General features: G+C 40.4%; 1 protein-coding gene across 3 annotated transcripts; it reads right to left on the bottom strand.

The window, feature by feature from the left end:
- Positions 1 to 624: 624 nt before the first annotated feature.
- LOC141214446 (uncharacterized) lies at positions 625 to 21,860 on the bottom strand. 3 transcript variants are annotated; one of them, XR_012283685.1, is made up of 3 exons: positions 12,530 to 12,637; positions 6,882 to 7,222; positions 625 to 2,124 (listed from the first exon to the last, which is right to left on the bottom strand). XR_012283685.1 is itself a non-coding variant. In XM_073665441.1 (2 exons), the coding sequence occupies exon 2, from the start codon at positions 4,736 to 4,738 to the stop codon at positions 2,732 to 2,734; it is 2,007 nt and encodes a 668-aa protein (XP_073521542.1). In that variant the 5' UTR covers positions 4,739 to 7,222; positions 21,755 to 21,860; the 3' UTR covers positions 2,165 to 2,731. The 3 variants fall into 3 exon arrangements, 2 of the variants coding, with proteins under 2 accessions (XP_073521542.1, XP_073521541.1); XM_073665441.1 differs by lacking the exons at positions 625 to 2,124; positions 12,530 to 12,637 and adding an exon at positions 21,755 to 21,860 and having other exon boundaries at positions 2,165 to 7,222; XM_073665440.1 differs by lacking the exon at positions 625 to 2,124 and having other exon boundaries at positions 2,165 to 7,222.
- Between the last annotated feature and the right edge of the window lie 364 nt (positions 21,861 to 22,224).

Consider the following 22,224-nt stretch of genomic DNA (forward strand, 5'->3'; position numbering starts at 1 on the left):
ATAGCATGCCGCTCCAAGATGCTGTGGTAGCCATGTTGGTTCAGTATGCCTTCAATTTTGAATAAATCCCCACCAGTGTCACCAGCAAAGCACCCCCACACCATCACACCTCCTCCTCTATGCTTCACGGTGGGAACCAGGCATGTAGAGTCCATCCGTTCACCTTTTCTGCGTCGCACAAAGACACGGTGGTTGGAACCAAAGATCTCAAATTTGGACTCATCAGACCAAAGCACAGATTTCCCCTGGTCTAATGTCCATTCCTTGTGTTTTTTAGCCCAAACAAGTCTCTTCTGCTTGTTGCCTGTCCTTAGCAGTGGTTTCCTAGCAGCTATTATACCATGAAGAACACCAGCAAAAAGTTCAATTAGGGAAAAAGAGGTGAAACGAACGGGGAGAAAGAACCCCTATACTATAAGTAATTACCTCTATTATCCTGTAGATAATCCCAGATTGACAAAAAAAGGGGGTTTGAATCAAAAAATATATAAATTTTATTACACAATATTACATTTAATTACACAATAGCGATAAAAAAGTGTAAAAATGGATGGGGAGGGGAGAGGACAGCTAGAGAAGACAGGGTAAGACAGGAATACCCTGTTCAGAGACTAACATCCCCAGGGACAGCTTACAATGTATACCAGGTGTAAATATGGGCTGTCAACTAAATATTATAATAATATGAGGTCCTGGCAAAAATCATGCCAGGTAATGTCAGATCTACCAATGATACAATGGAAGCACAACATGAAACCTATGTGCACAACAATAGTGGATTATAAGTTAAGAGATGACTTTTAGAGAAGATCTATGTCATCAAATCAATGAGATTATATGGTTTCCATTACCTTGAGTCATTGTTGGTAGATACTAGGACAGCGTAGAGTAAGGTGCTGGGGATGCCTGGCGGCCTCGACGCGCGTTTCGCCCGGAAATGGCTTCGTCAGGAGGCGTGGCTAACGTGCAGGAAGGGGACACCTTATATATGTGATTATGCCAATCAGATGCATTCGTATGGCGAGGTCCCGCCCCCGGCGATGACGCGGGCGCGACACGTCACACGCGACAAGGGAGGGGACGGACTATCCCCTCCGTTGTCACGGCAACGCGCCCAGCCCACGACGCCGCCGGAGCGAAGACACACCGGCACAAAGGAAGGGATAATGTGAGAGTGCGTGATGCGATAGAAAGCAAATACCGATATGCCAAATCTCATCGGGGGTGCAATTTGTACCAAACAGAGTCGCTCGCATGGCAAAGTCCAGCCCCCGGCGATGATGCGGGCAAGACAATTTACGCGCCGCCCAAAGGGGAGTGGATATGCCCCCCGTTGCCGCAGCAACGCGCCCAGCCCACAGCGCCACCGGACCTGAGACAAGCCAGCGAGGGAGATAAGAGGTATGAGATTGTATAGAGTATATAGAGTGGGTATAGGTAGACAGAAAGCTATAGAGAAGTGCAGCGCAATGCCAGCACACGGAACGGCCGTTTCACTGTGTCGCAAGGCACTGCACTCCCATTAGCAGAGGATATAAGGTCAAGATCCCATGAAAAAGAGGGGATAGCTCAATGGGCGATAGGTCTCTATACAAAAAACAGATAATCATGTAGATGAAGATGGATCTTATATATATAGATAGGCATAAAAAAGACCGTTAGGCTGTCAAAGGATATATATGACAGTACACAAAACATATAACTTACATTTGAAATATCTTATGTGAAAATAGGGTAACTTCTAAGATAGTAATATTATTGTTATATAAGTTACAAAACATACTCCTATAATGAAAAGTAGCCAATCAAGACAGCAAGTCGTAGATATATAGGAAAATGTATTAAAGATGTCAAAAGCCTAATGAATAGATTTGGCAGCTAAATATTAAGTATAAGGATAACAGTACATCTATTCTCTATATTCTTCCATATTAGTTCTTGTCATCCGGAGATTGTAGACATGATTATTGTATTAGTTGATTGAAGAGGTTATCCATTCAGAAGTAATTGGTTGTTTTCCAAAGTTCAGTGAGGTATTCAATAGATCGTATCTTCCGCTACCTTGATACACAAATGAAATCCATTCGGATAGTTCGCACCTCCCTATGATCATGGCATGGTAATCTAGGTCAGATGAATAAAAGAAAATGTAAGATAAGGGCATAAAAAGGGTACAAAAAGGCAATAACCCGAGAGAGTGAGGGGAAGATAACAGAAGGTGTCAGGATAAAAATAGCGCAGCACTTAAATTTACAAAAAAGACTTGAAACTGACCATATCATTCAACCCCTTTGGGGAGATAGTGTCCAATAGCACGATCCACCGTGTCTCTTTTTGAAGCAGCTTCTTTTTGATATTTCCTCCTCTGATCCCCATATATATATGATCAATACCCCGAACTGTTAACCCGCGTGGGTTACCTTTATGATTTTCTAAGAAGTGCTTTGGTATTGTTTTAAGGGAGTTAGGATCAGTACAGGAAGAGGCGTTATTGATATCTCTAATATGTTCTTGTATGCGTACTTTTAAGGCTCTGGTGGTCATGCCTATATAAATCAATCCGCAGGGACAAGTGAGATGGTAGACAACTGCTTCAGTGTTACAGGTAACATGGTGGACAATGCGGAAGGACCTATCTCCATTGGAGTTGCAAAAATGCGACGCTTTTGGTAAAAATCTGCAAATCGAACATCTGCCACATGATGAACTGCCCCAGGGCGGACCTTTGCTCCTAGCTAAGAACGAATTTTTTGGGGGGAATATAGTGGCTATTAGTTATTAAGTCACTCAATGTGTTAGATTTCCGCCAGGTAACAACTGGTCGGTTAGGGAGCTGACTTTTTAAATCTTTGTCAGTCAGTAATACTGACCAGTGTCTCATCAGGATTTTTCTGATATCGGTCCAGTTGTTATTGAACGTCGCTATAAATCTGGGGTATGAATTTTCTATAGATTCTCCGATTTTGGGTTTAAATATTGGGACAAGAAGACTTTGTCTGTCTGAATTTTTAGCTCTAAAATAAGCTTTGTTTACATCACGGATGTTATAACCTCTATTCAAAAATCTTTTAGAAAGATCTTGGGCTTGATAATCAAATTTGTCATCGCTAGAGCAAATCCGACGAGCTCTAAGATATTGGCCGATGGGGATTGAGCTTTTTAGTTTTGGGGGATGTGAGGAGGTAAAATGTAATAAAGAGTTAGTGGAGGTCTCTTTTCGAAAAATATCTATGCCAATCCTCCCGTCATCCATTCTGGTAATAAGTAAATCCAAGAAATCTATACAGGACTGACTATATTTATAAGTCAGTTTAATATTTAATTGGTTATTGTTGAGATGATGAAGGAAATTGTCAAGTTGTGACGTGGAGCCCTGCCATATAAATAGCACATCATCTATATAGCGAGACCAAGAGATGACTGATTCGTGGCCAGGTGTTTCAAGGACCGTATCCCTTTCCCACAGCCCCAGGAATAGATTAGCATATGAAGGTGCACAAGACACCCCCATTGCTGTCCCCTGGAGCTGTAGGTAGGGTCGGTCCTTGAACACAAAAAAATTGTGTGTCAAAATGAACTCAAGGAGTTCCAGAATAAAATCAATGAGTACCGGCTCGGAATTAGTCATCTCCAGGAAAAATCTGGCGGCTGTAATGCCGTCGCTATGTTGTATTGATGTATACAGGGACTCCACGTCACATGTAACAAACCACATATCTGCTTCTAAGGTAATCCCGTCAAGTTTCCTCAGGACATCAGTTGTATCTTTTACATATGATGGGATAGTTTCTACGCACTGTTTCAAAAAGAAATCCACAAATTGGCATATCGGTTCACAAAGACCCCCCATGCCCGAGACAATAGGTCTACCTGGTGGGCAGAGGGGGTCTTTGTGGACCTTGGGAAGTAAATAAAAAGTGGGAATCACCGGAAATTCTGGTAAAAGAGCCTCTTTCATTTTAACAGGGATGGCAAATGATTCAACTCCGTCGTCCAGTAGATTGATCAGTTCTCTTTGGAATGTCAAAAGGGGAATGCTATCCAATCTCTTATAGCACGTATTGTTATTAAGCTGTTTAAACGCCTCTTTTTCATAATCTTGTGAAGGCCAGATCACTACATTACCCCCCTTGTCCGCTCTTTTAATGACCACGTCTTTCATCTGCCGTAGTTCACGTATTGCTCGTCTTTGGGAGTGAGAAAGATTATCTCGTGATATTTTCTCCTCAAGGCGAGAAAGGTCATTCCTCACTAGTCGAACAAATATGTCGACCTGTGGGCATGCGGACAAGGGGGGGAAGGCTGTCGATCGTGGGTATAACTGTTTCGGCATTGAGGCTGGTTGGGTGATTTCACTCTCCCGCGCCAATTCTTTCAGATCTTGCAAGGCCTGCTTTTCAGTGGCTGTAGAGGGCTGCATGTCTGAAGATTTGAAATATTTTTTGAATATTAATTTGCGGGCAAATAACTCTAAATCTTTAATAGTGGTAAAATAATCATATTTATCTACTGGAGAGAAGGAAAGCCCTTTAGAGAGTACCTCCCTTTGGGGTTTAGACAGAATGTGATGAGATAGGTTAATTACCTTTAGATTTTCTTTAGTTTGGCTGTTTTCGTCCTGAAGTTGTAGGGATAGTGTTTTCTTTTTGTTGCTGGTGTTTGTAGATGCTGGAATGGACCGGTTAGTGTACCTTCTTCGGCCCCCAAAGGTCGTTTGCCTAAAAAAGGCCCGCCACATTCTTCTTCCGAGGCGGTAGGGAAACTAGAGACAGACTGTGAGCGGGGTCTATTTCTGTTGGTCTTAAAGTTCCAGCGATATACTCTATTGTTTTGGTAATCACTTAGGTCTCTCAGATATTTCTTTGTTTTTGTTGTCTGTATATCACTTTCCCACTTTGTTAGATCCTGTTCCAAAGATGAATCAAATACCTTGTATTCATCTACTGTGAGAATATTTTGTATTTTCTCATGTGTTAGATCTATCTCTTTCTCTATTGTCTCTAGATTTCTTTTGTCAGTCCCTATAAGTAATTCCAATAAAGTACGGGAGCATTTGGTGAGAGTTTCCTCCCACTTTGTGGTAAATGTCTGATCGTCAGATTCTAACGTCGGGAATAATTCGATATGAAGTCCCCTAGGTATGATTTCTTTCTGTAAATAATTTTCTAAGGCGGCTTTATTCCACCATATTTTTATTCTTTTTTTAATTAATTCTTTAATGTTCAGTTTCAAGTCTTTAATATTACTAGTCTCTTTGTCGGTAGTGGTTTACTAGCAGCTATTATACCATGAAGGCCTGCTGCTCAAAATCTCCTCTTAACAGTTGTTGTAGAGATGTGTCTACTGCTAGAACTCTGTGTGGCATTGACCTGGTCTCTAATCTGAGCTGCTGTTAACCTGCGATTTCTGAGGCTGGTGACTTGGATAAACTTATCCTCAGAAGCAGAGGTGACTCTTGGTCTTCCTTTCCTGGGGCGGACCTCATGTGAGCCAGTTTCTTTGTAGCGCTTGATGGTTTTTGCAACTGCACTTGAAGACGCTTTGAAAGTTTGCCCAATTTTTCGGACTGACTGACCTTCATTTCTTAAAGTAATGATGGGCACTCGTTTTTCTTTACTTAGAATTTGTATTATGGCAAGAAAAAAGCAGCTAACAGTCTATTCAGTAGGACTATCAGCTGTGTATCCACCAGACTTCTGTACAGCACAACTGATGGTCCCAACCCCATTTATAAGGCAAGAAATCCCACTTATTAAACCTGACAGGGCACACCTGTGAAGTGAAAACCATTTCCGGTGACTACCTCTTGAAGTTCATCAAGAGAATGCCAAGAGTGTGCAAAGCAGTCATCAAAGCAAAAGGTGGCTACGTTGAAGAACCTAGAATATAAGACATATTCTCAGTTGTTTCACACTTTTTTGTTAAGTATATAATTCTACATGTGTTAATTCATAGTTTTGATGCCTTCAGTGGGAATGTACAATTTTCATAGTCATGAAAATACAGAAAAATCTTTAAATGAGGTGTGTCCAAACTTTTGGTCTGTACTGTATATGTCCCCGACTGTTTCCATCTTGTGTCTCTGTGCATTGCATTCCGGCACCTGCATTACAATATAGTGATACCCTAATGCAAAATACGAGTATCAAATATATTTCGGTATGATTGGTAGCATTGTTATTTATACACGCTATGCAAATCACCAAAAAGGTGACACCAATGGTATGTCCGCCCTGGATTAGATAGATTTGATCTTAGTTATCTTTTAAAGGGTTATTCCAATCTACTTTCTTTAGGAGCACTTCTTCTCCCCAGCTTCCTGACTTTCTGATTGGTTAAGAGGCGGACGAATTGTTCTGCAGGCCCAAACTGTGTGCTCCTGGTGCTGCTATATAAACAGCTTTGTATTTGCAACATAAAAAATGCAGGGGGACTGAAGCTGGCCAGGATTAGAAGCTAACAAGACACTCCAGTGATCCCAGCTAGCCTCCATGCAGGGCTTACAAGAGAAAAGAGCTTGAATGCACCGCACATGTTCGGCCACTGCTTCTACACCACAGTGGTGGCTAGTTGCCTTAACAACTAGCAGTAAACTACAAGTTCAGTTATTAATAGCAAGAGTACAAGGAAAATTTTAATAAAAAGTTAATTGTAAACATATTTGTTTTTACAAGCACTATCCAACCACACCCATTTGTGCAGATTGGAATAACCCTTTGATTTCTTTACCCTGGATAATTCATATCAATAATGCTCATTATCACCTCCCTTCTGGAAATATGTTATGGACTCAACCAAGCCTGTTTATGTGGAAGACAGGGCTGAGGACCATATTTACTAATCAACTTTAGAATAGTGTACATCATTTTTTTGAGCCTTACATCTCCAAGAATAATAACTGCATCATGGGTTTAATTTTCTGCATGGTTTAGTCACTTGTAAATATTGGAGCCTCCAACTCATCAATTCCCTGGCAAAGGTGATCAATAACAATGCACTTGTAATTCCATAGCAGCAACAACACCATGAATGTGATGATCAACATAGCCGCCAACACCACTGCCACCCGGCCCCTAAGGCTGAAGCCATGGTCAAAACATGTCTCTGTCACTTTATGGAGGTGTCGGGGAAAGACTGCACTTTCCTTTCCGTCTTCGATTAACAAAATCTTGGATTGTATTGAAGGCATTATCTAAGTGTTATCTTCTTCCTGTTATATATCCTGTAAAGACAATAATGGGAAAAATATGAAGACACCAGTCTTGTTTTATGACTTCCACAGTAGTTACAGTTCATCTTTCCTAAAATCACCTCAGAAAGTAGTAGCTATAAGCCCCTGCTCTTTCATCTGTATACTCACTTATCATAAGTGACTTATGCTTCCCCCCCTTGGGCAGGAGCTGTGGTATGTGCTGACCATGAACTGGAGCACCTCCGCATGGTGAGACACAGCCATTACACAGTACAGAGCAGGGGCACATTTCTAAGATTATCTCAGCACAGGAACATTTTTTTTAACACATCCAATTGTGCAGATTATTATTATTAGTAGTAGTAGTATTATAAATTCTATTACTTAATATGTACTTTGTCGTGGAAAAAACCCTTTAAGATTGGCATTTTGTATGCCAGTCTTAATGAGTGCAAGAATTAGGTACATCAAAGTTATTAACAAGTGCACACCACTTAGTGAATTGAGTGCATCCTATTTGTGACTTGTCTCAAAATATGTAGGCTTGCTGATACATCAATATGGTTTAAAAATTCTGAGACTCCTTTACAGCAAATCTGATTCGTAATTTACACTTGGCAATGTGCAGAGGATATTTTTTAATTATATAGTTTACTTCTCGTTGTCTAGGTTAATGGCAACCTCTGCCGTCTATCAATGGTGGTTTGTTTCCTAGGCAAAGAGTGCAGTGCTTACATGTTTTTTTGTAATAGAGCTAGCAATCGTTACTGTGAAACTGGCAAGATAAGTAGATCCGTCCTACTTTTGTGCTACTGTGTGCCTCCAATGCTGTGGAGGCTTTACTGCTTGCAGCAGGGGAGAGCACACTGTTCAGGTCAGTGATGCACACATGCTACTAGTAGTGAAGTTGGGAGGCTGGGGATTGGTGCATTTCTTAAATGCTATGTTGAGACAAACTTTAAAACTTCTTTTCAAATCTAACCATGTCGCTTTTCTTTTCTAAGTATCAAATAAACTCGGAGACACTGTTTGCCCTATGTTACATGTTTATTTTTGGGATTACCTCAATACTTCTATCTACAATCTTAACAGGCAAACTGCGCAAGAAGAAAATTTCAGCATCATTAAAGTCAACACTAAAAGATTGACAAAAAACAAAATATTGATTCATTATTGTAAAATAATGTAGGATAAATACTGAGAATTGGATCCATCATACAGTGTTCAGCATAAATGAGTACACCCAACAGATATGTCAGAACACCTCTAGTTTCCTTTCAGAATCAACATTTTCTATGGGATAGCATGCTACCAAATACTCGTCAAAATGTAGACTGTTGATTGAAAACAAAATTTGTAATTTTGCACACCCAAAAAAGTAATTTTCCTAACAAGTTCATTGATGATCATGTTGCAAACATGAGTACACCCCAATGAAAGTCTTAGGAGCAAAGCTAAAGGTTAGACTGCAAAATTCTAATTAACAAGAATTCATCACGAGCAGACAGTTGACTATAAAAGGGCATTACATAAGAAAGAAAACCCCTTCCCGTTTCATATGGTCAACAATGGCACCACATGGAAGAGAAATGTGACTTTTTTTTTTTTTCACAAGAAAATTGAAGGCTAGAAGAAGATCAGCAAAGCTTTACTTATCTGTCAGAATACTGCAGCAAAAGTGATACAAAAATTGAACAAAGATGGAACTGCAACCATCTCACAGAGACATTCAAGCCAACCGCTGAAATTAATACCTAAATATGAGGGTCTTAGCATCATGACATCTTGGAGTGTCAGTTAGCTAAAGAAGTAGAAAGCTAAACCAGGGTATTTCCCGTGATACAATACGGTGTACACTGCAGAGGAATGGCGTGTATGAGTGTTGTCCAGGAAGGAAGCCTCTCCTAAAGCCTATGCACAATAAAAGCCCGCCTACAATTTTTCAGGGCCCATGCTGAAAAATATGAAGACTACTGGAACTCTATTATCTGGAGTGATGAGACCAAAAGAAATGTTTTTCTAACTGATGACTTCAAAACTGTATGGCGTCACAATGGTGAGGAATACAAAGAAAAATACATGGTGCTTATAGTGAAATGTGGTGGCAGTGTCCTTGGATTGTGTGCCTCTCCACTCTTCCTCCAGACTCTGGGACCTTGATTTCCAAATGAAATGCAAAATTTACTTTCATCTGAAAACAACACCTTGGACCACTGAGCAACAGTCCAGGTCTTTTTCTCCTTGGCCCAGGTAAGACGCTTCTGGCGTTGTCTATTGATCATAACTAGCTTGACACAAGGAATGCGACACTTGTAGCCCATGTCCTGGATACATCTGTGTGTGGTGGTTCTTGAAGCAATGACTCCAGCAGCAGTCCACTCCTTGTGAATCTCCCCCAAATTTTTGAATGTTTTTTTTCTTAACAATCCTTCCAAGCCTGCGGTTATCCCAATTGCTTGTGCACCTTTTTCTACCACACTTTTTCCTTCCACTCAACTTTCCATTAATATGCTTGGATACAGCACTTTGTGAACAGCCAGCTTCTTTAGCAATGACCTTTTGTGGCTTACCCTCCTTGTGGAGTGTGTCAATGACTGCCTTCTGGACATCTGTCAAGTCAGCAGTCTTCCCCATGATTGTGGAGCCTACCGAAACAGACTAAGGGACCTTTTTAAATGCTTAGGAAGCCTTTGCAGGTGTTTATTGTTACTTATTCTAATTTACTGAGATAATGACTTTTGCGTTTTTATCGGCTGTAAGCCATAATCATCAACATTAACAGAAATAAACACTTGAAATAGATCACTCTGTTTGTAATGACTCTATATAATATATAATTTTCACTGTTTGTTTTGAAGAACTGAACTAAATAAAATTTTTGATGATATTCTAATTTTGTGAGAAGCACGTGTGTGTGTGTGTATATATATATATATATAAAATAACATTTAGGGATATGTATATATATCTATGTATCTAAATTATATTATATATATAGACACATACAGTTATGGAACCCTTGAAAACATGTTTTGTTACACACATGTTTATTTCTTTTGTGTGCATTGGAACAACACAAAAAATAGAGATAAAAAGGCAAATTGGACATCATTTCACACAAAACTCCAAAAATTAATTTTCAGGGAGACGTACTTAATTTTCTGGAACAATATCAAGGGTGCCAACACTTTAGGCCATGATATTATATATATATATATATATATATATATATATATATATATATATATATATATACAGTGCAGACCAAAAGTTTGGACACACCTTCTCATTTAAAGATTTTTCTGTATTTTCATGACTATGAAAATTGTACATTCACACTGAAGGCATCAAAACTATGAATTAACACATGTGGAATTATATACTTACCAAAAAATGTGAAACTACTGAAAATATGTCTTATATTCTAGGTTCTTCAAAGTAGCCACCTTTTGCTTTGATGACTGCTTTGCACACTCTTGGCATTCTCTTGATGAGTTTCAAGAGGTAGTCACCGGAAATGGTTTTCACTTCACAGGTGTGCCCTGTCAGGTTTAATAAGTGGGATTTCTTGCCTTATAAATGGGGTTGGGACCATCAGTTGTGTTGTGCAGAAGTCAGGTGGATACACAGCTGATAGTCCTACTGAATAGACTGTTAGCTGCTTTTTTCTTGCCATAATACAAATTCTAAGTAAAGAAAAACGAGTGGCCATCATTACTTTAAGAAATGAAGGTAAGTCAGTGCGAAAAATTGGGAAAACTTTAAAAGTGTTACCATGTGCAGTTGCAAAAACCATCAAGCGCTACAAAGAAACTGGCTCACATGAGGACCGCCCCAGGAAAGGAAGACCAAGAGTCACCTCTGCTTCTGAGGATAAGTTTATCCGAGTCACCAGCCTCAGAAATCGCAGGTTAACAGCAGCTCAGATTAGAGACCAGGTCAATGCTACACACAGTTCTAGCAACAGACACATCTCTTCAACAACTGTTAAGAGGAGACTTTGTGCAGCGTGCCTTCATGGTAAAATAGCTGCTAGGAAACCACTGCTAAGGACAGGCAACAAGCAGAAGAGACTTGTTTGGGCTAAAGAACACAAGGAATGGACATTAGACCAGTGGAAATCTGTGCTTTGGTCTCATGAGTCCAAATTTGAGAACTTTGGTTCCAACCACCATGTCTTTGTGCGACGCAGAAAAGGTGAACGGATGGACTCTACATGCTTGGTTCCCACCGTGAAGCATGGAAGAGGAGGTATGATGGTGTGGGGGTTCTTTGCTGGTGACACAGTTGGGGATTTATTCAAAATTGAAGGCATACTGAACCAGCATGGCTACCACAGCATTTTGCAGCTGCATGCTATTCCATCCGGTTTGCGTTTAGTTGGACCATCATTTATTTTTCAACAGGACAATGACCCCAAACACACCTCCAGGCTGTGTAAGGGCTATTTGACCAAGAATGAGAGTGATGGGGTGCTACGCCAGATGACCTGGCCTCCACAGTCACCAGACCTGAACCCAATCGAGATGGTTTGGGGTGATCTGGACCGCAAAGTGAAGGAAAAAGGGGCAACAAGTGCTAAGCATCTCTGGGAACTCCTTCAAGATTGTTGGAAGACCATTTCCAGTGACTACCTCTTGAAACTCATCAAGAGAATGCCAAGAGTGTGCAAAGCAGTCATCAAAGCAAAAGGTGGCTAGTTTGAAGAACCTAGAATATAAGACATATTTTCAGTTGTTTCACACTTTTTTGTTAAGTATATAATTCCACATGTGTTAATTCATAGTTTTGATGCCTTCCGTGTGAATGTACAATTTTCATAGTCAAGAAAATACAGAAAAATCTTTAAATTAGGTGTGTCCAAACTTTTGGTCTGTACTGTATATATATATATATCATAATATATATATATCTATATATATAGATATATATCAAGGTTGTAATAGGCAGCACTGTGTCTTATTCACGCTTTCTAAGGGGGTGGGGATGCAATGCCACCAGCCTACTTCTCTTTGTTTGGGATGGGATATATAGGGGTGAACAGTGAAGATAAATGTTCTTTACATCCGAATTATATTGCATGTTATTCGGAGTATGTTTTATTTATGTTAGTATTCTGCATGTATGAAACAGATTTATGAAATATTACTGTACATTCACAAAAAAAAACAGAAAATATCAATGGTTGAAGTAATATTGGGAATACAGAGCTGTACACAAAATAAGAAAAAAATCAAATAATTCCATACAATATTCAAGTGTCTGCAACATACAAAGCCTCAGCTGTCAGAGTCCTATCCTGCAAGATCATGGGAGTATAAAGTAAATGATTCCTACCTGATCCTGTGCGCCCAGTGATATAGATCTGTTTCTCCAAGGATAAGAGGCCAGTAACTATCCTGCTGTGAAGGTCCTCCCCTTCTTGCTCTACTCATCATCACCTACAGGTTGATACAGTTGTACCTAGTCTAAACAATCTGCTGTGTTCAAACCAGTCTGTACTGATACATTGTAGTTAACTAGGGCAGGATAAACTCCTGCTGCTTTGTTTAGCTCATAACAGAGGATTGGCTGGAGTAGATAGATTGTAACAAATCCTCAACTGTGAGAAGTATTAGTTCCTTACAGGACCGTTTTGACCTCTATGGCCACGGCCCCACTATCAGTATTCGGTCAGTATTTTTTCTCAGGAGTGGGAGGCAAAACCAGGTGAGGAACAATCAGGGAAAAGGTATAATAGAAACAAGTCACCAATTCTGCATTTATCACCCACTCCTGGTTTTGGCTCCCACTACTGAGAAAAAATACTGACCGAATACTGACCCAATACTGATAGTGGGGCCGTGGCCTAAGCAAAGATTCTGAACTAGAGAAAATCCAGAGTCCACATACCCTGTTAAAATGGCAGGTTTTCTCATGTAAAAAAAATATTCAAGACTATTTCAGAACTTTTTCCACCTTTAATGTCACCCATAATCTGTACAAATAAATTGAGAAGCAATATGAAATCATTTTGATAGGAAAAATTTAAAAAAAAAAAATAATATTATGGTTTCACAAGTATGAACACCCTCTTATAACTGAGGATGTGGTCGTGTTCAGAACTAGCCAACCACATTTAAACTCCTGTTAAATAGTAGTCAGTACATGTTTGCCATCATTTTCAGTTATTCTGATTAACTCCATATGAAGTTTAGATGTTCTATTAGGATTTTACAGACATTTTCTTAGATGCATTTTAAAGCCGTGGTCCATAAATTGTTTACAAGAGCAAAGGGATCTTATTGTTGAAAGTTATCAGTTAGGAGAAGGGTAAAAAAAACATTTCAAATCGTTAGATATACCATGAAACACTGTGAAGACAGTCATCAAGAAGTGGCTGAAATTTGGCACTACGTTGACATTACCTAGAATTGGATGTCCCTCAGAAATTGCTGAAAAGACCAGAAGAAAATTGATCCAGGAGGCTGCCAAGAGATCTACACTAACATTAAAGGCACTGTAGGAATTACTAGCAAGTACTAGTTGTGTACTGTGTAGCTGCGTGGGGGCGTAGTCATGGGCGAGGTACTCGTCTCTTTCACCCCGACACGTTACATGAAGGTGGGAGTCCTGGCTTGGTGTGTGGACTTGTGCTATGAGGGCGCTACGCCCAATGCAACCAGCAGATAACCAATGTTACTGGTTTGGCAGGACCAGGTTTTTTAAAGTTCAATGAGGAAGACAACCAGTTGAAATTAAAGTTATTACTGAATGGGAACTTGGTAGGGAATGTATACAAGCGATAGCGAGTATGCAGTCTTATGAATGTTTCATTTACAACTCAAAGCATTTTTCACACAGTTTCTTTCCTTCTCTTCTCTATCTTCACCTTTCCTTTTCTCTCGCTCTACTTGTCCTCTTTCTCCACTGTTTCTCACTAGTTCACCAAAACCCAGCTCGACACTGCAGTCCTGTTCAGCAAGAGGCCTTTGCTCAACCCGCTTTACCGCATCTTCTGTCCCCTAAGGGTGCCAGTGTGGCTGGTACTTATCTTCTCTAATGCTAATGCTCTGGAACTCCCGCCCGTCGCACTCTAATCATCCTGCGTACGTAGTCGTGTCTAGGCCCATTACCCTCAAGAGTTACAAACTTTGGACCTTTCTGCTAGGCATCCTCTTCTGAGACCTGTCTCCAGTAGATCACTCTGTCTCTTAGTCACTTCTGCTCTCTTTCCTTCGGTCTCCTTTCACTTTAGGGACACCCTAGAATGCGGCACTGTTCACAACGGACCTTAGGTCCTCTTTCTATGCAGTCCAAGGCCTATCTGACTCTCTGACCAGGAAATTGTCTCTTTCCCTTCAACTAATCCCCTCCCACTCTGGGGTAGTCCCAAACATTAACTCTAACTATCCCTATTGTCAAACTGCACACATTATCAATATTACTAACACCTTTAACGCACATCACAATTTACATTATACATCACAACTCACATTACATCACATAGCATTATACTTGTTTCTTCAAGGGAGAACGTGAGCAATATGTCCATGGAAACCTTTTCTTACAAAGGAAAACATCCAAACCTGGTTATGTTTTGCCAAATCCAACATCAAATCTTCCAAAAGAATGTGGGAAAACGTGTTATGGTCTAATGAGACCTAGGTTGAACTATTTGGCCATAATTCCAAAAAGCCAACACAACACATCACCAAAAGAACAATGTAAACATAGTGGAGGCAGCATTATGCATTTTGGCTGCTTTTGGCCAGCTAGAACTGGGAATTTAGTCATGTTGAGGGGAATTATGAACAGTTCCAAATATTAGCCAATTTTGCAACAAAACCTTGTGGTAAAGTCTCTCACTCTGCTGCAATGGAGGTAGATATAGGACACTGTCTCTTTAAATGACGTGGTTTATTAGCAAACAGCACATGGTCCAGTTTAGCTCCAACAGAAACTCTCAAGAACTGGCTTCCACACACTGAACACACCTGAGTGTCAAGGCTGGCTATTTAAAGCCCAGACCACTCTCTGGATTGGAGATATGGTGGATGACATCCCGCCCTGCATTTCGTCATCCACTAAAAACATGCCCTTGTAAACCTGGTCCGTTAACCCTTTCTGCACCTGATATGCAGGAGAAACTTCCATGTTTCACATCACTGAGGCTAACAGCCTCAGTGAAGCATATCTCCCTTCCAACACACTACCAGTGACTTTGTCACAACCTTTAGACTTCTGCTAAAAAGCTGAAGATGAAGCGGAATTTCACCTTTTAGCATGACAACGACTCAAAGCATACCTTCAAATGAGCAAAAGAATGGCTTAGCCTGAAGAAGATCAATTTTTTGAATGGCCCAGCCAGAGTCATGACCTGAATCCAACTGAAAATCTGTTGACCTGAAGAGGGCTGTATATAGGTGATGTCCTCACATTCTGACAGATTTAAAGCGCTACTGCAAGGAAGAGTGGGCAAAGATTGCCAATTCTAGTAATGCCATGCTGGTAGACTCCTACACAAAAAAGACTGAATGTTGCCATAAATAGAAGGGGTAAGTCAACAAAGTATTAGTTTAAGGGTGTGTATATTTTTGGAACCACATTATTTTAGTTCTTTATTTTTCTTTTTCAACTCACAAAGATATCAGTTTATTTTTCAATTGAATTATACAGAATATGGGTGACATTAAGGCCTCATTCAGACTTTAGTATTTTTCAAGCACGCAAAAAAAAAATTACAAATTTGCAAAGTTAAACACAGACTGCATATGGATGGCACATGTGTGCTGATTGTGTTTTTCACAGACCCATAAACTTCTATTAGCCCTGGTAACACCTGCTGCCGGAAAAAAACCAAATAAGTCTCAGTGACCTTTGCAAGGAGACATGGTCCATGAAAGAATAGACATGTGAACAGCGCCATAGACCATACTGGGTACATGTTGTGTCCGTGAAAAACAAAGATAGAACACGTACATGCAACACGAATGCGTGAATGAGGCCTAAAGGTGGAGAAAGTTCTAAAATGATTCTTCTTGGTATGATTTTTTATATGTATATGGGAGCCCCAGAGTGGGGAGGAAATATCCGGCATGTCCCATTTTAGATTGTCTCCTGGATAATTATGTCTGCTGACTGGCCGAGATGACTGCTGACCAAACGATCGGCCAAACTATCATTTGACCGACAGCTATCCGATCTGTATGGTGGTCCTTAGATTTGGGTCTCCATACTTAAGGAGCACTATAGCAGCTGTCTTGCCTATCTCTATGGTATCTCCACACTTGGTTTTAGGACTGCACGACTGGTGGGTTTTGGTTGCAGACATGCTTGCAGTCTAGTTTTCAGCATATTTTTGCTAAGTAAGGAGTAATTGGTGTTGGGCTATTTGCCTCTTAAGGCATGTTCACAAGGATTTTTTTGAGGCAGAAAAATTTGCTTAAGAGAATTTTAAGAAGTTTTAAAAATCCACATAAGACTCCACAAGAATATACACTTGAGATATGTTTACACTGAGCTTTTTGGAAGTGAAAAAATCCAATGTATTTTCAAGAGGAATCCACTTTAGGAAACACTCCTTTTACGTTTCCTGAATTAATTTTGAAGTTTTTGAAGTGTTTTGTTCCAAATTGTATTTGGCAGCCTTCAGTGCTTAGATACAGCTCACCACTTAGTATATATCTGTGTTATTTAAACTGGTTCTTAGGCAATGTACTCTTTTGTGCTTGTGGCATATCAAGCGGCAATGTTCAAAGTGAAGAAAGGTTTCCAATCCAACACAGTGAATTAAAAGAAAAAAGTATTTTTTGTAGCGCCATTAAAATAATACTGTAGGCATAAAAAATTATACTGACACGTTTCAAGTCTGGTTGACTCTTATAAACGATTAAGCTCGAAATGCGGCAGTTATATTTTTATGCCTATGGTACTATTCATGTCTGTAGCTGTATCCGGTCCCAAGGACTCCTGAACTACAAGTGAGTACAGAAAGAATCCTACAGCACATCACACAAAAGTCATATTCCTGTCTAGAAGAGGGGTTTCAGGGCAAAGAAAACTCAGTTCCGACCCACAGCAACCAACCCTGTCCCCCCCTTCATGAACATACCCTCACTGCACTAAAAGTATGAAAATCCTCAGAAGTTGAGATATGAGATGATATTTGCACAGTCCCTACACTATAGATATTGCTTGATCTGGAGGGAACTCTGTATCAATGGAGACTTTCCTTCCCTTTTTTAAATAGAGTGATCTATCCTTCAGAAGCCTGGGAAAGCTGATTAACAGCCCTTATTCAGTATTTGGTCAGAATTTTACATCAGTATATGTAAGCCCAAATCAGAAGTGGATGAAAAATGGAGACTGCTTCCATCTCTTAACCTTACAAAACCATCAAAATGACACATACTGTATGTATATTTATATACATTTTTTTAATAACTTATAATAAGAAAAACACAAAATCACACAGATGTTGGGTAAATGAATGGCCACAGCTTTTATTATAAATTTACAAACATGTTGCATACCTTTTTTTGGACCTTGTTCATCCAAACAAATTTCCAGTCTCCATGCCAAGTCAGTACATAAAACAGTGAACATGTACCACCTCAGGGCCAAAGCAACCGCCAGGAGAGGAGGTCGAAACACTCATTACAATTGACAAAAACCTGGGATGGGTTGAAACGTCTTGAGTGGATTATACGAAATAAATGAAATTACTACCAACGAATGAAGTTACTACCAACACGTGAGTGCTGGAACATGCTTTTTATACATTACGAAACACTCATTCGACCTTCCGACCACCGCCACCCAACAATACTAAAGCACTTTCAATGCCATCCTGTAGGACTGATAGAAAAATATCATTCCCGTTGGGATTTAAATGAACTCCATTCACCAACAACAAATCATGGTTGTCACCTCACAACATGCGATGACACAAAACAAACTCACAATTTGACCTGACAAAACGTGAAACTCTAACATCCTGAGGGTCATTCTAAGGCTGCTAAATTCCGAGCCCCTTTCCATGCTCACCTTGGCACGATCTCCGACCACACAAAAATACATTCCTGAGAAAACAAATGCCAAGATCTTGTCAAGTCATATTTTATTGTACCTATAAGATCAGACAATTTTATTTTACCCAAATCATCCCCCCCCCCACATGTATCATCAATACTGTTGGATGACCCCCTAAGTTACTACTAGTCATTGCTTGAGGTAAGACCTGAACCCATCACAAACCTCTGATTCCTAGCCAATGTGCTTCTGCCTTTTTTTTGCCCCAAATTTATACCTGCTAGCTGACAATCCTCTCTCGTCTTTGCCGAAAATATGTAAGAATGTCCCATGATCCAAATTTGGGGAGCCGGCAAATATGAAAAGATATAACCGAAAGCACCCCTGAAATTTTAAGTGATACATTTTAATTCCGGCCTAACGTAAGAGTGAAGACAAGAAGACTTCCACCTGCCCAACTGCTTAATCATGTCATCACCTAGCTCCAAACCACTGGCCTCCGTCGCAGCGCCAATTTGAAATGAATGCGTCCCGAATTCCAAAGCATCAATGACGATAAAACCTAACGATAATTTTAGAACCGATTTAAATTGATAACGCAGTACTGAAATGCCAGATTCGTGTACCAAAAACTGCAGAAAAGAAGGGCGAATTAACATAAAATCTTTTACCGCTTAGACTGGGCAAAACGGGCCGCCTAAATTTTTAACCGTCAAACCATATGGGGTTGTCCTGAGGAAGGAGTCTATGAAAGGAAGGACTATGAATAACAATAAACCGCATTTTTTCCTGAAATCTTTTGCACTGTGTTTAAATCAGCAGAGCATACCTAAATCCACTTAACTCCGGTATCTCTCTGAAAACACTTGTCGATATTGCAGCAGCTGACAATTTTTGCCTCATCAGTGGTTGTGTCACACACAACCTTTTCAGAGGAGCTTAAACTTATTTTTATCCCCACTAATTTACTTGAATAAAACCTTATTGCGCTTTTTTTTTTTTTTTTTAAACAATGTGTTTATTGAATTTTACACAAAAATCAGAACATACAATCTATAGGGCCAACAGATGCCCAAAACTGTGCCCCAACCTCTGGGCTTACAAAATGTACAAAATGAACAGTATAAAAATAAAATAAAAGGAAAATACATATACATAAAAGAAAACAAAAGAAAAAAGAATGGATTAATTACATTAAATTCCCCATATATTAGATGGTTGTGAGAAATAATTTATATCCGTAAGTGCTGTGAATGTCGCATGGCTCATATTTTCTCTATTGCAAGACCGGAGGTGCAAGGTAGGGAGAGGGGCCCAGAATTGTCCCGCGCGTCACCCAAACTCAGAACGGCACACAAAATATCCCGCTTCCTCAACGTTCCCCATGTATAAACAATGGGCTGTTTAACCAAGGTTCCCATATTTTATCAGTTTTCTTCTTTGCCTTGAGTGTGTGTGCCAGAGCCCTTTCATATTGACAGTTCATGTTCAGTCTGGTCACTATCTCCCCCACCGTAGGGATGCCCACTCCTTTCCATTTAGCCGCGATAGCTGATCTAACTGCGATCAGAATATGTGACAAAATTCCTCTAATTTCCCAGGGGACATCCTTTAATCCTATATGAAGTATTCCCATACTAGGTGTTATCTCCAGGTGAGTCCCCAGTACATCCCATATCAAACTATCCAATGCCCCCCATAGTGACTGAAGTTTTGGACAAAACCACCACATGTGGCCCAACGAGCCTTCCCCAACATAAAGATGATGATTCATACCCGAAGTGTACCATCTGTGCCGGTAGTAGTACCATCTCATGGGCGTCTTTTTAAGCTGCTCTAGGTGGTTTAAACACGACGAAACTCACTGGACCTCATCCAAACCATCCCGCCAGTCCTGAGGGTCCGTCGAAATTCTTAGATCCCGTTCCCAACGAGTCATATACGTCAATTTATCGTCCAGATCTGGGTCGTTTAGAGCCCTATAAAGTATAGAAACCCCCTTAGAACCGGTCTTAGAGTGGAGAAAATAACCCATAGGTCTTTTATCCTTAGGTAGAATAAAAAAGGGGGATGTCTGTGTAGAGTGAAGTAAATGCCTTATTTGCAAATACTGGTAAAACAAGGGCCGTAGGTCCGGGAATCTCATAACTAGTTTATCAAAAGGAATTATTACATTGTCCTCCAACAGGTCTGCTAGCGATTGAACTCCAGCTGTCACTGAACGTTGAAGGTTAATATATGGAATATGATATTCTAGAGCTCGTAAAGAGATCTCAGTCCTGGGGAGTAACAGCAGTTTGGATGCCAAATTCCTCCAACAATGCATAGTAGCCTCCGATGTTGGTAACACGGCGACCATAGTGCTTTGCTTCACTACTTCTGTCTCCAATATCAATCTGGTAGAATGGTTTCGGGCAAGTAAGGACTCTATTTGCAACCATTTGTGGCCGCTGTCCATGTTCCACTAGTCCCTGATTCCCGTCAAGACCGCCGCTCTATAGTAGGCTATGAGATTGGGCATGCCCATCCCTCCCATGTCATATGGATAATACAGAAGTCTACCAGACACCCTCGGTCTCCTATTGTCCAAAACGTAATTATTAGCCAGTCTTTGAAGGGTATTTATGAGTTTAGAAGGGATTTTAATTGGGATACACCTAAAATAGTATAAAATTTTTGGTAGGACCTTCATTTTAAAAATATTTATCCTGGCTATCCACGATGCAACAACGTTTTGTAATACCGCCAGCTCCTCCCACACCGTATTTATCAGTCTAGTAAAATTTACTTCCACCAATTGTTTTGAAAGGGTTAAGGTGATACCCAAATACGTCATTCCTTCCTGCGCCCACTGAAAAGGGTATGCCCCTTCCAGTCTTTGCCTAAGTGACAATGGAACAAGAATCGTCAGGACAACAGTCTTAGCTGCATTCAGTTTATAATACGAGATGTTTGTAAATGTTTTGAGATCGGACATAATGGCAGAGAAGGACCTGTCCAGATCAGTGCACGGGATAACCACATCGTCTGCATAAAGACCGATTTTGTGGGAGGACCCCCCCCCCACCGAGATGCCCGAAATCTCTGAGTTATTTCTAATCTTTTCAGCCAAGGGCTCCATACATAAAGCAAATATGACTGGAGATAAGGGGCAGCCCTGCCGTGTCCCATTTGTTATGGGGAAGGATTCAGAGAGGAAACCAGACGTCAAAACCTTAGCGGAAGGAGTGGAGTACAATGCGTTAATCGCAGACAGAATAGGTCCTTTTTGTCCAAATTTAAGCAAAACACTTTTAAGGTATCCCCAGTGCACCCTATCAAACGCTTTCTCAGCATCTAGCGACAGGAGTGCACTGGGGAGGCCGCTCAACTCTGCCACTTTGATCAGATCCAACATCCTCCTCGTACCATCTTTAGCTTCCCTACCAGCAACAAAACCAAATTGATCCGAGGATATCAGGGAAGGAATGACACGATTTAGTCTAACAGCCAAGAGCTTGGTAAAGATCTTTACATCACTATTCAAAAGTGCTATTGGTCTAAAATTACCTGGAGAATCAGGGGTCTTTCCAGGCTTAGGCAATGTGACGATCGTAGCCTCCAAATTAGATACTGCTACCTTTCCCGAGTCTCTCCAGGTATTATATAACCTGATAAGGTATGGGGTAAGAATTTTTTGGAAACCACGATAGTACTCATTAGCCATGCCGTCTGGGCCAGGGGTCTTGTGACATTTGGATGAATTAATAACATCTTTCAGTTCTACTTCTGTGAGCGCTTTGCGTTTTTTAAATCTAGAATCACAAATCCTGCATGCTCACATCCTGCAAATTGTAATTTTGTCTGCTACTTTTCTCCCTCCATTAACCCCTCACAGACAGTCCTTGGCTCCTACGCTAGGATGCTTTGGCGCCTACAAGAAGTGGTACACGATTTTCTATTATACTTTTCCTCTGATTGCTCCACTCCTGATTTTGGCTTATAAATACTGAAGTAGAATACTAACTGTCACGAGTTTA

Source organism: Phyllobates terribilis, unplaced genomic scaffold, assembly GCF_046119375.1.
Source record: "Phyllobates terribilis strain yellow unplaced genomic scaffold, ASM4611937v1 Scaffold_2__4_contigs__length_985480577, whole genome shotgun sequence".
Lineage (NCBI taxonomy): Eukaryota > Metazoa > Chordata > Amphibia > Anura > Dendrobatidae > Phyllobates > Phyllobates terribilis.